Source organism: Mastacembelus armatus, chromosome 11, assembly GCF_900324485.2.
Source record: "Mastacembelus armatus chromosome 11, fMasArm1.2, whole genome shotgun sequence".
In the NCBI taxonomy this organism is placed as follows: Eukaryota; Metazoa; Chordata; class Actinopteri; order Synbranchiformes; family Mastacembelidae; genus Mastacembelus; species Mastacembelus armatus.
In genome coordinates this window covers 7,819,557-7,833,151 of record NC_046643.1, presented here as the reverse complement: position 1 = coordinate 7,833,151, position 13,595 = coordinate 7,819,557, and the positions used below count along the sequence as shown (strand labels likewise).

Genomic DNA, 13,595 nt, shown 5'->3' with positions numbered 1-13,595 from the left:
AGTAGCTGGGTAAGACAATGCCACAAACCCCGGATCTCCTCTCCCTCTCCTGCGCGCCGCCTCTCGGCATAGTGTGAGGCTCTGGTGCCGCTCAATGGGAGGATGGGGCAACTGCTGGTGGCTGCAGTACCGAGGGACGCACCAGACCACCTCAGCGCAACACTATTTACTGATACCGTTTAAAGTATACACGTTGTTAGATAGATAATCTAGCATTGCCTGCTATTCGCAAATATCTGCAGTAAGTTTGAGTCTTTTTACTGGCTCCAGAAGTAGACTCGAACGGCAAGACAATGGGCAATAAAAACGCTCCCTGAACGCAAATAAAAGAAGCAGCTTCCTCCAAATGTAGCTGCAATGAGATTTACTCCTCAGGAAAGTCGGGAGAGATTTGTCTGTGTCACTGGGACTGATAAACCCACCTGGGTGGCTGATGACACAAGTTTGATCAAGAGTGGGCGAAAACGTGGGAGTTACATGGTGGGAGACATGAGAGCTGACGATTGTGTAGAAGCGTAAGGCTCCCTCTGAAACCACACACACACAGTATGAAACCTGCTGTGGTGGTAATGAAAATGTGCCAATTTTCCCACTCACTCGTGGATTATGTGCTGTCCAACCAAAGGTATGAGTGGGCGAACACAGAACCATGACTCACTGTCAAATTCATATTGTGGCTGTGACAGTATTCTTGGCTTTTGCTAAAAATAGTGCTCGTTCTGTCGTGTGGAGCCAAGACAGTGATAAAACGGTTGGTTTTCTTTGCCAAACGACCTGCTCGGGATGGCTAAGAAAAAAAATTCATTGCGCGGCTCTTCCCTAAAAAGCCTGAGCTCTGAATAATGCCACAGTCTTTCGTAATGAATGCCCACGGCCACGGAGAGGAACAGGTACGCAGGGATCAGGACCTGACTCTCCTTTTAGAGGACATGAAAGTTAAATGAACTGTAGTGATAATCTGTTGAATGTGCAGCTCCTGTTGCAGGATTTCCATTTTCAATTACTAAAGGATCGAAAACACGGTTAATCAATTAGGCCTACCTCCACACACACTCACACACACACACACACACACGCACACACACACGTACAGAGAGACCAGGGACAAAACTATGTTGTTCATAGATGTTTACTTGGGCACACGAGGACTCTCATCTTATGGGGACAACTCAACAAGAACAGCCAGAAAGACGCGGGCGCGCACACAGACACACGCACTTTTGGACTCTGAACAGCGTAATAATCGCAGACCACTTGACCCCTTCAACTGATTTCCTCCTGTGCACTAACGTCGTCTCTTTACCAGGGAGACCTCTTTAGCAGAAAGCAAAACTCACACAGAGCGGTCATTTCAACATCCCTGCAGTTCATTAAATCCAACCCCGATTCTCAGGAACACCTAAACAGCCCATTAGCGAAACCCTTCGACTGAGTCAAAAATAGACAGAAGCTCTGTTTCCATTCCTAATGATCTGCTCTCACCAAAATAGCCACCCAAGCAGCCACCTCTCCCCCATTAATAACTTTGGCTGCTAGAACAGCGACAATATAGAAAGGCAGATCCTGTGCGCCTTTAGGATGAGTGCGTGTGTGTGTTGCTGATGCTGATTTGCATTCAGCCGAGGATCAGAGAGGGTAGGCGGTAGAGTGGGGGTAAGCCTGCTGCATTTTGCATGTCTTCAAGCTGTACAGATGGGGACTTACCCTTTACTGAGGCGGCCAGTAGCCCCATATATAAGAACAGCACCCGGCTCCAGTGGTGCGCCTGCACTCCCGCCTTCATTAGAGCAAAAATCCGTATTCCGTCCCTTCTCCTGTATGCGCATTCCGGTCTCCTCGCAAGTCCCGTTGCTCCGTCCCGATTTGAAGCGGTGGTCATGGCGAGGCTTTTTCTCTGGTCTGGCAGGCACGATAGTTTTCAGATGCTCAGAAAAGAGAGATTCACTCGGTGTCGGCGCTGAGAAAAATCCCAATGCATGGAGGAAGCTCGGATCTCGCAGCTGGACTGAACCATGTCATGCGGGGACCGAGGGGTTCAGAGTCTCTGTCTGAGAAGATAGATTTCACACCTAAAGGGGGGGGGGGGGGGGGGGGGGGGGGATGCAAGCCAAGGGTGAGACGTGATTCAAGTGGTCACTGATCTACCCGGCACGCGTAAAAAAGAACGAAAATCCCTTGTTGGCTCCACATATGTAGGCTAATTGATTTTACCACACACACGACAAAAAACAGGAGATCCCTCCTTCAGTTTGTCCAGCAGCACTTGTTTGTCCTTCTCTTCAATTTATCCCCAGTTAACAGCAGCATTTGCGGTGCCGATAATCCACGTTTTAACTCGTCATTAGAGCGAGATTACAAATGAACGGACGACGAAGGATGGAGAGCGACACAGATTATCCGGATCCTAGAAAAATCGCCTCGTTTTAGAAGTTTCCGACAAACGGTGGCATGTAGACAGTGATCTTACTGTAGAGAGAGAAATATGCAGTATGTATGTATTCCCAGTACAGCAGCGCCTGGCCACAGCGTCGTCTCGGGTCTGTGCGACGCCAAGATTCAGACTGCAGACCTGCTCCTTCTCTGCGCGTCTCTCTCTCTCTCTCTCTCTCTGTCTCTCTCCCTCTCGCTCTCTCTCTCCCTCTCTCTCTCTCACCCTCTGTCTCAGTCCCTTCTCCGGTCTTATCATATGCCCAAAGGCATTTGGAGAAATATCTTTTCTCCATTCACATGATAAACTCTTAGGATGAGTTAAAAGGTCAGTAAACCTTTCAAGCTATAGACTATCAATATATCTATCCAATCAATATCCCCCAATAACACTACTACTACTAATACTACCAGGCTATTAATAATAATAATAACAAATAAATACACAAATAAATAATTACTATAATTATTAATTAATAATAATTATTAAATCCACCTTATTCCAATTTGTTATGCTAAGATTTAGGAGCCCAGTATGAGGTCATTGTCTACATCCATTAAGAACATCATGGGATTGCCCAGCAGTTTAACATAGATGTCCACATTCTGTTCACTAAACGTGAAATTGATGCTTAACAGGCTGGAACCATCGGCAGTAAATTTAAATGTCGTTTCCACTTTTGCATATGACCGCTGTAATTAGTTTTCCGCAATGCGCCGTAACAGCCGGGATAATGAAATGCGCGTCGGCCTCCTACATATATGAGGGAGATCATAAATAGTCTTCCCGCAACATCACATCAAACTTTGCAAACTCTGGACTGCTCCAGGCCCTGCAGGTTGTTCTGAGACATAATACTGCATCTGTTTTCAGGAGAAACATTCATCTTTTTTACAGCCTCATCTGTGTTACTGACTGACTCACACGGGGAATTAGATTAAAAAAAAAAAAAACTCCAATAAGTTAGTGTGTGCATATATGTATGTACACTCCAGCGTGTGTTTATGCGATGAATATGTAAGACACGTGTAAAATCGATACATATATTAGCAGAGATCAAGACGAAACTACAGTGGCTGGAACAATCATGTCACTTTAGGCTGAATTATCATTCTGGAATTATAACCGGTTGTTGTGACAGCCGAGATCAAGCAGATACTGTTTCCTTTCAAAATAAATCAATCTCAGTTTAACAAGATCGAGAAGCGCATGCGTGTGAACAAGTAAAACAATGAGGCGGCTATCAGAAAATACTTGGATGTCAACCCCCCCGACGAGGTTCGTGTCTGCATTCGCACCTTTTCCGCGCTCCATCTGGGTTAATCCACAAGTGCCAAGAGACAATTTTGATCGCGTTTGCAAAATCATATGGAGTAGAGCAAAGGAGGCCGAGAAGGAGTCTGGCAACAAGTCAAGTCACAGGTAAGGCAGGGCACAAATAAGCCTACAGTCTACTAATCTCACACAATAACATACCTATGATAACATGACCTATTATAATAACCTACCATGGTTTATACACTGTCAATGAATGTGTCTCAAAAAGAGTCTATGACAGCAACTCCATATTGAACTGTACAGTGGCAATGCTGAAACATACAAATATTGATTCATATTAATTAAAGTATTTACTAATGCTTTAAATGCTGTAATGATTAATAAGTCATTAATAAGAACAGGTTGTGAAAAATCTCACTGACAGTTTTTTTTATGTTATGTATTTGGCAATAATTCATTTTTAATTGTTGGTAATTTATTAATACATGCTCATTGGTTTTTCACTCTCTGTTAAGCCAAAATGTCTTCAGTTATACATCATTGATAAAGTGTCACAATGTCCTATCTGCAGTTATAATTAAAAAAAAAAAACCTAAACAAAGGAATTTTGCAATGAATGTATATTTGTTCATGGGAAGAGCACACCTGGAAGATTTCGGCCTGTACCATATACACAATATGTGTATTACAATATTTGCCTAAGTTGGATTGGACTATGAAAAATAGATGGATGAGCTGATGGAAAGATGTATGAGATGTTGGACCTGTTTCTAACATAGATCGCCACATTGCAGTCTAGGTCAGGTGGGCTGCTGTATGGTCATAGACCCACTGTATTATGTTAATCTACACCATCTGCTAACTGGCCGCCTGGAGCTTCTGTGACGTCTCCGTTATCATAAGCATCCGGGGTCTCGATGGACCGTCTGTTCCGCATCGTGGCTTGACAGTCGACAGGCTGGTGACTAAAGAGTAGCCTCATTAAAAAGTCATGGTTTGGAGCCGGTGCTGCTCCACACATACAGGATGGAGAGCCCTGGAACCAGTGTTTCATCCTCTTTCAGCCAAAATGGCTGGTTTTTCTAAAAGTCCAATCAAATGTGGCAATTAACTTATGGTTATTCATACAGTATATAATAAAACTAGTTGACCCAAGGGCCTAAGACTGCATGAGCAAATTAACTTTGTAAGCGGCAGTGATGGTGATGTGACGGTTTGATATGTATGTTAACACTGTCATGCTCCCACCTGTCTGTCTCCTTCTGTCTAGGGCTGAAGAGCAGCAGAAAGAGAAGGCTGATGTGGGTCTGAGCACACACTATGAGGACAAGCAGCAACAGCACACTGAGTTCATCCTTCCTTGCCCTTATCTCTCAGGCCAGAGACATCCTCATGTTGCAAAGCCTGCATCTGTACTGAGCTATGTGATGGAAGTAGAGATGAAAGTGGCAGAGAGGAAAAGAAATTTGGTGAGCATGATGACTTTAGAGGCCTATATTGTTTTTTGTTGGTTAACTATAGTCTACGTAACCTTACCTTTCAAACCAAACACATTAAAACATTAACATTCATTCAGGTTTATTAAAAACCTGCTAATTAACTGATAGAAATGTTTTGTGCTATCATTTCACTGTCACGTCAGGAAAAAGATACACAAAGGAGTGTGAAAAATTCCCAACCTCTGGCAAAAAATCCCACCTGCTCTGCCCCTGAAGAGCACACCCTGCACCTGTTAGATGAGGAAGATCTTCCGCTTCCTTCTAAACTACATAGGGATACATGTGAAAGCGAAAATGAGCAAGAGACAAGAAGTAGCTATGACAGTAATTCCTGTGATGATGATGATGTTACTCTACCTAAGGTGCGAGATTGCGCCACTGATAGCACTGATGACAGCTTAACGAATGACAAAAATGGCAGCGAAGGGCAGAAAAGTGAAATTCTCCAGTCGTCTGATGAATTAAGCTCTGACAGTGAGCAGGACTCCTCATTTTCTGTTACAGAAAAGGACTTTCCTCCACTATCGGCTATCAGGGCTGGCATTCCACCATGTCCTGTGGAGTCTCCAGCCCTGAGGAAGATGCATGGCCAGTGGGAGATTCCCCTTTCATTCCACCCACATGACAACCCCACTGCCACTTTGGCAAGTACGGTGACTGTCCCTGTGAAGGCTCTCATCCAAGGCAAGGCAGAAACACCTCAGGCAAACTCAAAAACCAATGCACCACCAGAAGCCTCAACACACCAGGAGGCTTATGACCTACTGGCTGACTTCCCAGCTCTCCAGCCCCCAAAGAGACCTTTAGCACTGAGTGTACTGCATGACGGGAATCCCAAAACCAAAGATGCAAAGGGCAGTAGAGGGCTTACTCATTCACCAAACCACCGCCAAGAGAGTGGGGCTTCCCATCAGAAGAGGATGGAAAATATGCCCCATGAGCTCTCCTCCATCTGTGCAGGAGATCAGAAATCTGTGCTGGACCTTCAAACATTTGGCTCAGCCAGCCAACACAACTCTCCTACCATCAGCTGTAAGGATCCAAAGGCCAACAACCAGCTGCCTCCTAGAGGTAATAGATTTGCCATGTGTCTCTGCCTTACTGTGTTCTAGCTTATGTTGCTCCTTCTATCACTTTATAGAAATGAACAAATTATGGCTATCTTTACTATAATTTTATGCCCTTATTAATATTCTCTGAAGGTACAAAGGCACACACTCACACAAACATTTCTGTCTGAGAATGTATTATTGATATTAATGACAGCATCATACTTGGCTAATTAAAGGCTTGTAAGCGGCAGCAGCACCTGTCCCAGGCAGAAACTCTGGCTCTCACAACTTGCTGAGTGCAAATTTTGCACATCCAGCTCACAAAGTTTTACCCTTTTCCCTTACTCCCATTTTTACAACTCATTTAATGAAGCCTCTTAGTTTCTGCCGCAAAGCAGGCTGCTTCACTACTGTTTACTTTTCAGAACTTGAGATCTACTTCTTGATCCAATTTGTGTCGATAGGAAAACAATCAAACCACAACTTTACCAATCTCAGTCCAGTGTTCTGCAGCACTTGTAATCCCTGGCAAATTCACCTGCCCGCCCACATGCACAAACATGCACATGCAAGCATTGCGTCTCAATGTGTAGGTGGTAAAACACTGTGACTCTGCATCAGCGTTGCAGAGAAGTGCTTCCTCAGTCGGATGACTCAGTGAGAAAATGTTTTGATAATGAAGGGATTATTGTGCAGTAGCAAAGTGAATTACCCCTCCATACTGGCTGCTGGTGCAGAACAGAACAGTGGACACAGATATGAATTAAGTCAACAACAACAACAACAACAACAACAACACAAATAGTCAGTATTAATTTTGGTAGGGAGTATGGCTGGTACAGTACATATAGTACCTCCTGCATGGTTTGTGGTGAGGTAATACCTTTGCTCTTCTATTTACAAATATGAAATCATGTGTAACTCAAGTAAGTTTCTATGTAAGGATGATAAATATATATATATATATATATATATATATATATATATATAATATGATACAGCAATATTTGGTTCAGTATGAACTCATTTTGCTTACAGCTGGCAATCCTTCAGCACTTTGCAGTCAGCGCTGATATGATAGAATTTTCTCTAGATAGCAAAGCCCTGTTGATTCAATGGCACTTTGTTGATTCCCTGAGGCAAATCTGTTGCAAACTCCTTTGCAGTAGAAAAGAACACAGTTCTATTAAGCTTACCCTTTTGAATCACACTTAACATGACACAGGCCGGACAAGATGGTGTGCATGTGAAAAGGGTATAGCACTAATCCTTGCTGTGCATATTGCAGTTTCAGGTACAGATGGTGTGGATGTGAATGTCAGGTCCTGGGCTAGTGCTGCCAAAGCGGGCATGAAGAAAGCAGCTGCCCCTCAAGAGAAAACCAGACCTTGTACCTCTCAGCAGATAGTTACCATTAACAAAGTCAAAGGTAAGTGTATGGTTTGAGTGTGTGTGTGCGTGCTGGTAGTTTTTGTGTGTAGGGGTGTGGGTGTTATGTTTCATGGTGGGTCACATGAAGAATTCATCATGATCATCATTGGTTGAGGACATTAATTAACGCTGGCTAAGTTGAAGGCTGCATCATGTCCTCTTGCCCTTTATGAATTGTACTTTAAAGGTTGTGTGTGGCATTTTTAAACTTCAATAGATCATTGTCAACTGAATTGTAATATTTTGGTGTATTTACCAGATGCAAATGGGGCTGCAGTTGAGATGATTGGTGGTCTGTCTCACAGCAGTGGTATTGTTACTGTTTGTGACATTAATTAATCCGTGCCTTTTAGCTCAACACTGACAGATTACTGGCATAGTTTGAAGTGGTCTGATATTGACATAAATAATAAAATGACATTTTAACAGCACAGACAAGTGATCTATCTAGTTTTAAACCAGAGATCCAACAGAAACGCACAGAAGAGATTACACTGCATATTAACAGATCGTTTTGTTTTTTGTTTTTTTTTGCATAAATCCTGTTTTCTGTCTGAAATAGGATTTTCCAAGTCAAATGTGGCTGCCCATGTTCTTATTTGTGACTGGAAAATGTTGTGCTTTGCTTTCAGACCTTATCAATTATCAAATTTGGCTTGACATCACAGAGAGTGTAAATTAGTTTAGACATGTTTGGGTGCAGTCAGTTTGTGAAATTATGTTTCCAGATTTGCCAGATCAAATGATGAGTATATCATCACCTAAATTTAATGATCCAGTCAGCTGCCTCTCAGGGGAGCTTGCTTTTTTGATGCAGTAATAATCTAAACTTGGAGGGAACTATGTAGTCATGGTGCTCTCTGTTTGAATTCTGATTTGTGGTATGTGTGTTTGAATGCGTTGTTGAGAAGACAAGTTAACAAGGGTCTCAGATATGGCAGTGATGCAACCCCTATGGAAACTTTGCAAGTGAATCTGACAAACTAAACACTCTAGATTAATGCATGCAAATCTATTGTGGTGGAATGAATATTGGAACACTACTGATGCTATTTACTGTCCTGTACATGTAATTACATAGTAACAAAGTCCCAGTAAAAGTCATTTTGTTTTTTAATCCCTTACTTCTTTTGTTGTTTAACAGCCAGATATTCTGTTGCTCAGAACTTCACCAACAAAGTGAGCCCCTCCCAGCAGGGGCCTAGTTCGCTGGTGACTGGTTTGTGTCCTGGTCCCCAACCCCGCTACCCAAACCGGTTTGTTAGACCTGCTTACCCTCCTGCCCATCAGGTGAATATACTATTGAGATATAAACTGATTAACAAATGCACACTTCACTCTTAAGCCAATATGTGCAGTATTACATGGGTATTTTCCACTATTTTCTAGATCATATCAGATTTATATCTTATAGTTTTAATGCATCTATCTAGTTCTAATGACTTAGCGATTATATGCATTATTCACAGTGCAGACCCTAAAAAAGAAATTAAGGGGGAGTTTGCCTTAAAGTGGGTATAACTTTGAAGTAACATACAGCATCTTAGCAGTACTTATCCTGCATTATTACTTGGTTAAACATCATTCACAGTTGATCGGTGCCTCCCCCAAATGTGTGTTAGACCTCAGACCAGTAATGCTTCTACATGCTGCACAGTGCTGCCTTGGACTATCTCACTGAACCACAAAAATAACCAGAGGAAAACATCCTCAATTTTGTTGTGCTAAAATATATTTTAAAAAAACGAGTTATTTCAAAACAGCCCATACAGTATATTAACTGCCAAGTAGCTTTCTACCCTTTTCCACATTTTTATTCCTGTCTTGGATGTAATTAGGACTGGTTTGCATGTATTTGTTTCTCTGTGACTAATATGCTGAGAAACTAGAGGCTGGATTGACACAAAACCCAGTGTGTTCATGCACTTACCCACTGATTTAAGTGACCCTGAGACCTGTCCTCTATCATTAGACCGATAGCTGTGAGTGAAATACTTGTGACAATAACATCTCTTGGCCAGCTTTGTAAAACTGTCATGTACCCAGTGTGGTGTTGACTGAGGATTGTGATTCTCTCCTGTTCTTGATGTAAACCATTCATTTGGAACATTAATTTGAGCAAGTGCTGGGTATCAATTTAATGTTAATTATTATCCAATGTTAAAATACTTCAACAAATAAAACAAATGCGTTGTAAGCTAACACATTTCACAACATCAATACACTGTCTTTTCACTTGGCAGCAAAAATGCTAAAATTGTAACTTTGTTAAAAACAGCTGCCAGCCCTTGTAGTCTCTAGGATATTGGAGTAATGCATTCAACAAGGAAAATTGGTACTTAGAGATGTGTTCAAGATATATAGATCAGGAGAATATTTAACTATTAGAGTACCTCTGTCAATCACAACAAGCAGTCAGAACAGTGACTGTATTTTTCTAACATGTAGTGTTTGTATAATCAAGCCTGAAGATCAGCTTCTAATGCTGGGAAAACATCTTAACACTCAGTCTGTTACAGCATCTTATGTAACTCTGCTGCAGCTAGGCATTAAAGATTTTATTACATGGAAAAATGTACCACTGGATTCACCTACTCTACAATGAATAAGCAAAACTACACATAATGTTAATTTGAGATAATGCATACATTTGTAGTTAAGGTTTTACTTTTGCATCATTACACAATGGAAAGTCTCCAGATTATTGCAAGATATAAAATCTGAGCTATTTAAGCAATCAGAACCACTGCCACTTACATGACAGAGAAGTGGCCAGTCACTCAACTGTTAATGTTCATATTTTTTAATGTTTTTCATAGTCACAACCGGCATCATAGTTGCTCCTGCCCTCCAAACTGTTGAAATTCAGCTCAGTCATATCGTTTGTGCATAGTTTGAGATGCCAAACATTAAAGGAACAGCCATATCCACATCTTGAGAAACACACGCCCTCTTTTTTTCAGTTGGTTGAGATGATTTCTACCACTCTTATATATATATATATATATATATGTTTTATATGGATTAAACAAACTATGCATAATGTGATAATGAGTGAGCTTCAGTGGCAGATGGTTTTTGTTGGATACAGTTTGAATATTTTTTCCCCATGTTTGTGCTAGTTTAAGGTAACTTGCTGCTGGCTTTAGACAAACATGGAGCATATAGACAAGGTGGAATCTAGCTTTTAAAGCATTTATCCCAATGGCTGAAGTATCATGGGGTCTTTAACTAATCATCCAAAAACTGGGAAGGAATCTCGTAACAGAAGACCACTGGTTGCATTGTTGCAGTTTGAAAGAGGATGTGGAGTTTTTTTGAAACTTCATTTTTTTACCACTCTGCTTTATCTCCCATTTATTTCCCAGCATTGCATCTGTGAATAAACACTAAATATGCTTATTAGAGAGAACTTTGGAAGTTGACTCCTGTAAAATAAATCAACAATATACAAACGTACTAAAAGTTGGTCTTTGAGTGTATTTTCCTGCTGATACTTATGCCTCAACTTGGCCTCTGTATTGATTCACAGAGGGGTTTGTAGTGTCGTGTACGCAGAAAGGTTAGTGAGAATATTTTCTTCTCTCCATTTAAAAACAGAACACTGTACTTTTAGACCTCCATCTTCTCCACTTTCTCCATCTCTTCGCATGTACCCTTTCCATCTATGACCTATTTAAATTTGGGTTGCACTTTCTTTTACCATGCGCTGCGGTGACAGTGACAGCGAGACTTGCTGCACTCTGAGGTTTGCCCCTTTGGCCTCAGCACTTCCAATCCAGCAGGATAATTACTGAAGCTGCAATGCACATTCCCCCTGGGTGAAAGTGGCAATATGGGGTGCCTTGGTGTCAGCTGAGAAATGAGATGCAAAGAGGTAAGCCTAAGAAAAAGAGAGGGAGATAGAGAAAGACTATAAAACGTGTGATGGCGATGGTGAGAGACATTATAAAAGTTTTATTTTTGGCAGCAGAACAGCTGATGCAGAGATGCAAGTAAATGTTTATAGAAAATGTGAAAAAGTTATAAGAACCATTTCAGACAGTGACACTTTTTAAAATTTTTCTCTCTGTCTTTGTTTCTCTCTCTCTCTCTCTCTCTCTCATGGTAGCTCTGTCTCACATACCTGTTCTCGTTCTGGCTCTGACCATAACCTAAATATTCTGCTATTAAAGTTTTACACAAAAAAGAGAAAGGGCAAAGTCTGGAAAAAGATCTGATAAAGAAAGGCTAAAGAGCTTTTTATCAAGTGTGGGAGTATGGATGAAAATGTGCTGTGAACGGGTGATAGTAGCTATTTGGGTTTCTTTTTAAAAACACCAAGGCCACTCAGATAGAACCAAGGTCCTATATATACGCCTACATTCTGAATTCTGAGTGTTTCATCCTCCCAGCACTTTCACTCAGCCACCTAGCATTGATTTAAACAGCTTCTGTCTCAGTAATCAAATCAAAGATATTAGATACTGCCTCTAAGAGAGAGCAATTAAGTGAAGCTCCTTTTATTGTGTCGGGGAGCTGGCATATCTTGACTGGCAGTTGGGCACCACAGAATTTACACTAAAAAAAAAAAAAAACAGTGCAGCGAATTGACAATTAAAAATGTTCCACTCTTGACAGACGGAGAAAAAGAAGCGTGGCCAAATCGGTTGTTTTAGCAGTCTGATCAATGGGCTGTTGCAATTGAACAGTGGGATTGTCAGAAACAAGGCATGTTTGGAAGGGTGTGAGAGGAGGAGGGGCTGGCAGGAATGGGGCTTTGAGCGCAGTTGAGCCTACGTGCCCTTCAGTTTGTGTGTGAGTGGCAGGGACACAGGCCGAAGTTTTCCCTTTCTTCTCTCTTCTTCCAGCTAATAAGCCTGTCTCCGAGCTGTTGCTAGGCTACACAGGTCTGTTGTTACTCTCTGCCAGGTGGCCTTTTCCTTCTTCGAGTCTGTGTGCCTGCATGTGTGCACATGAATTCAGGTGTGTATATCTGATAGTGTAATTGGGCAAAACAGAGAAAGGTAGAAATACTAAAGGCAACACAGTCAGAGCTTAACTCTGAAGACCCCCAGATCAGTGCTACATGCTGCTTCTTCACCTGGGGGTCTTCTGTTTTTGCTGTTCATCATGTAACCGATCTGGCTCTTTAGTTATGCATGTGCTTGTATGTTGCTACATGCAACCTGATCATGAGACTGTATGAGCGCAGTTGGCTCAGGTGATCTTTTAAGTGAGTAGGTTGGAAAAAGTTGTAACCAGGCAACCAAATAAGGTTTATATATGTGTTGCGATATGCGCTTCAAAACAAACCACAAAGAAATATGGGATGGCTGTCCATCCTGTGACTGTCTTCATGGGAGTGAATAGGGAGTTAGCAATAGTGAGAGAAACATAGATTGTTTTTTTTTTTGTTGTTTTTTTTTTGAGGTGGGCGCATGAGACACAGATTTGGTTATAGTTGCAATCAGTGTGATTGCTCATAATTAGGAAATCTGCTCTCTGCCTCTGTTTACTCCAGCCCCACTAGTCTCTGAGAGATGATTCTTGAAACCTGTCTGAGCTTTACATAAAATTCTTAAACTAGAAACAGTTAATAAGTTTTACTGCAGAGCTCAAAATGACTACAGCATGCATGTGGGGATTTGATAAGAGTTGCTGAGCATTACTAATGACTGAAAGATTACTTGCCAAGTGTTGAGGTTTTTGGCTTTCAGAGCTCACTCTCCAGTCAGCACTCTCTTTTGGATCAACCCCCCACCCCCACCCACGTCCTGGCATTTTCAAATGCTCAAAGATGGAGGATGGTGCTATGAGTGAGCGCCTGGCATTACAAGACATTTCACTCCAGTCAAAATGCAAATGACAAAGCAGCGTTATGTTATAATTATTATTACTACTACTGTACTGCTGTACATCGTGATA

General features: G+C 41.7%; 1 protein-coding gene across 1 annotated transcript in view; it reads right to left on the bottom strand.

Moving 5' to 3' along the window:
* Window positions 1-1,879, bottom strand: part of csmd2 (CUB and Sushi multiple domains 2) — a 198,949-nt gene extending 197,070 nt beyond the window's left edge. The window contains exon 1 of the mRNA XM_026299974.1: window positions 1,705-1,879. Coding sequence (XP_026155759.1) covers window positions 1,705-1,879 — 175 coding nt within the window. The remainder of the gene's footprint in view (window positions 1-1,704) is intronic.
* Between the last annotated feature and the right edge of the window lie 11,716 nt (window positions 1,880-13,595).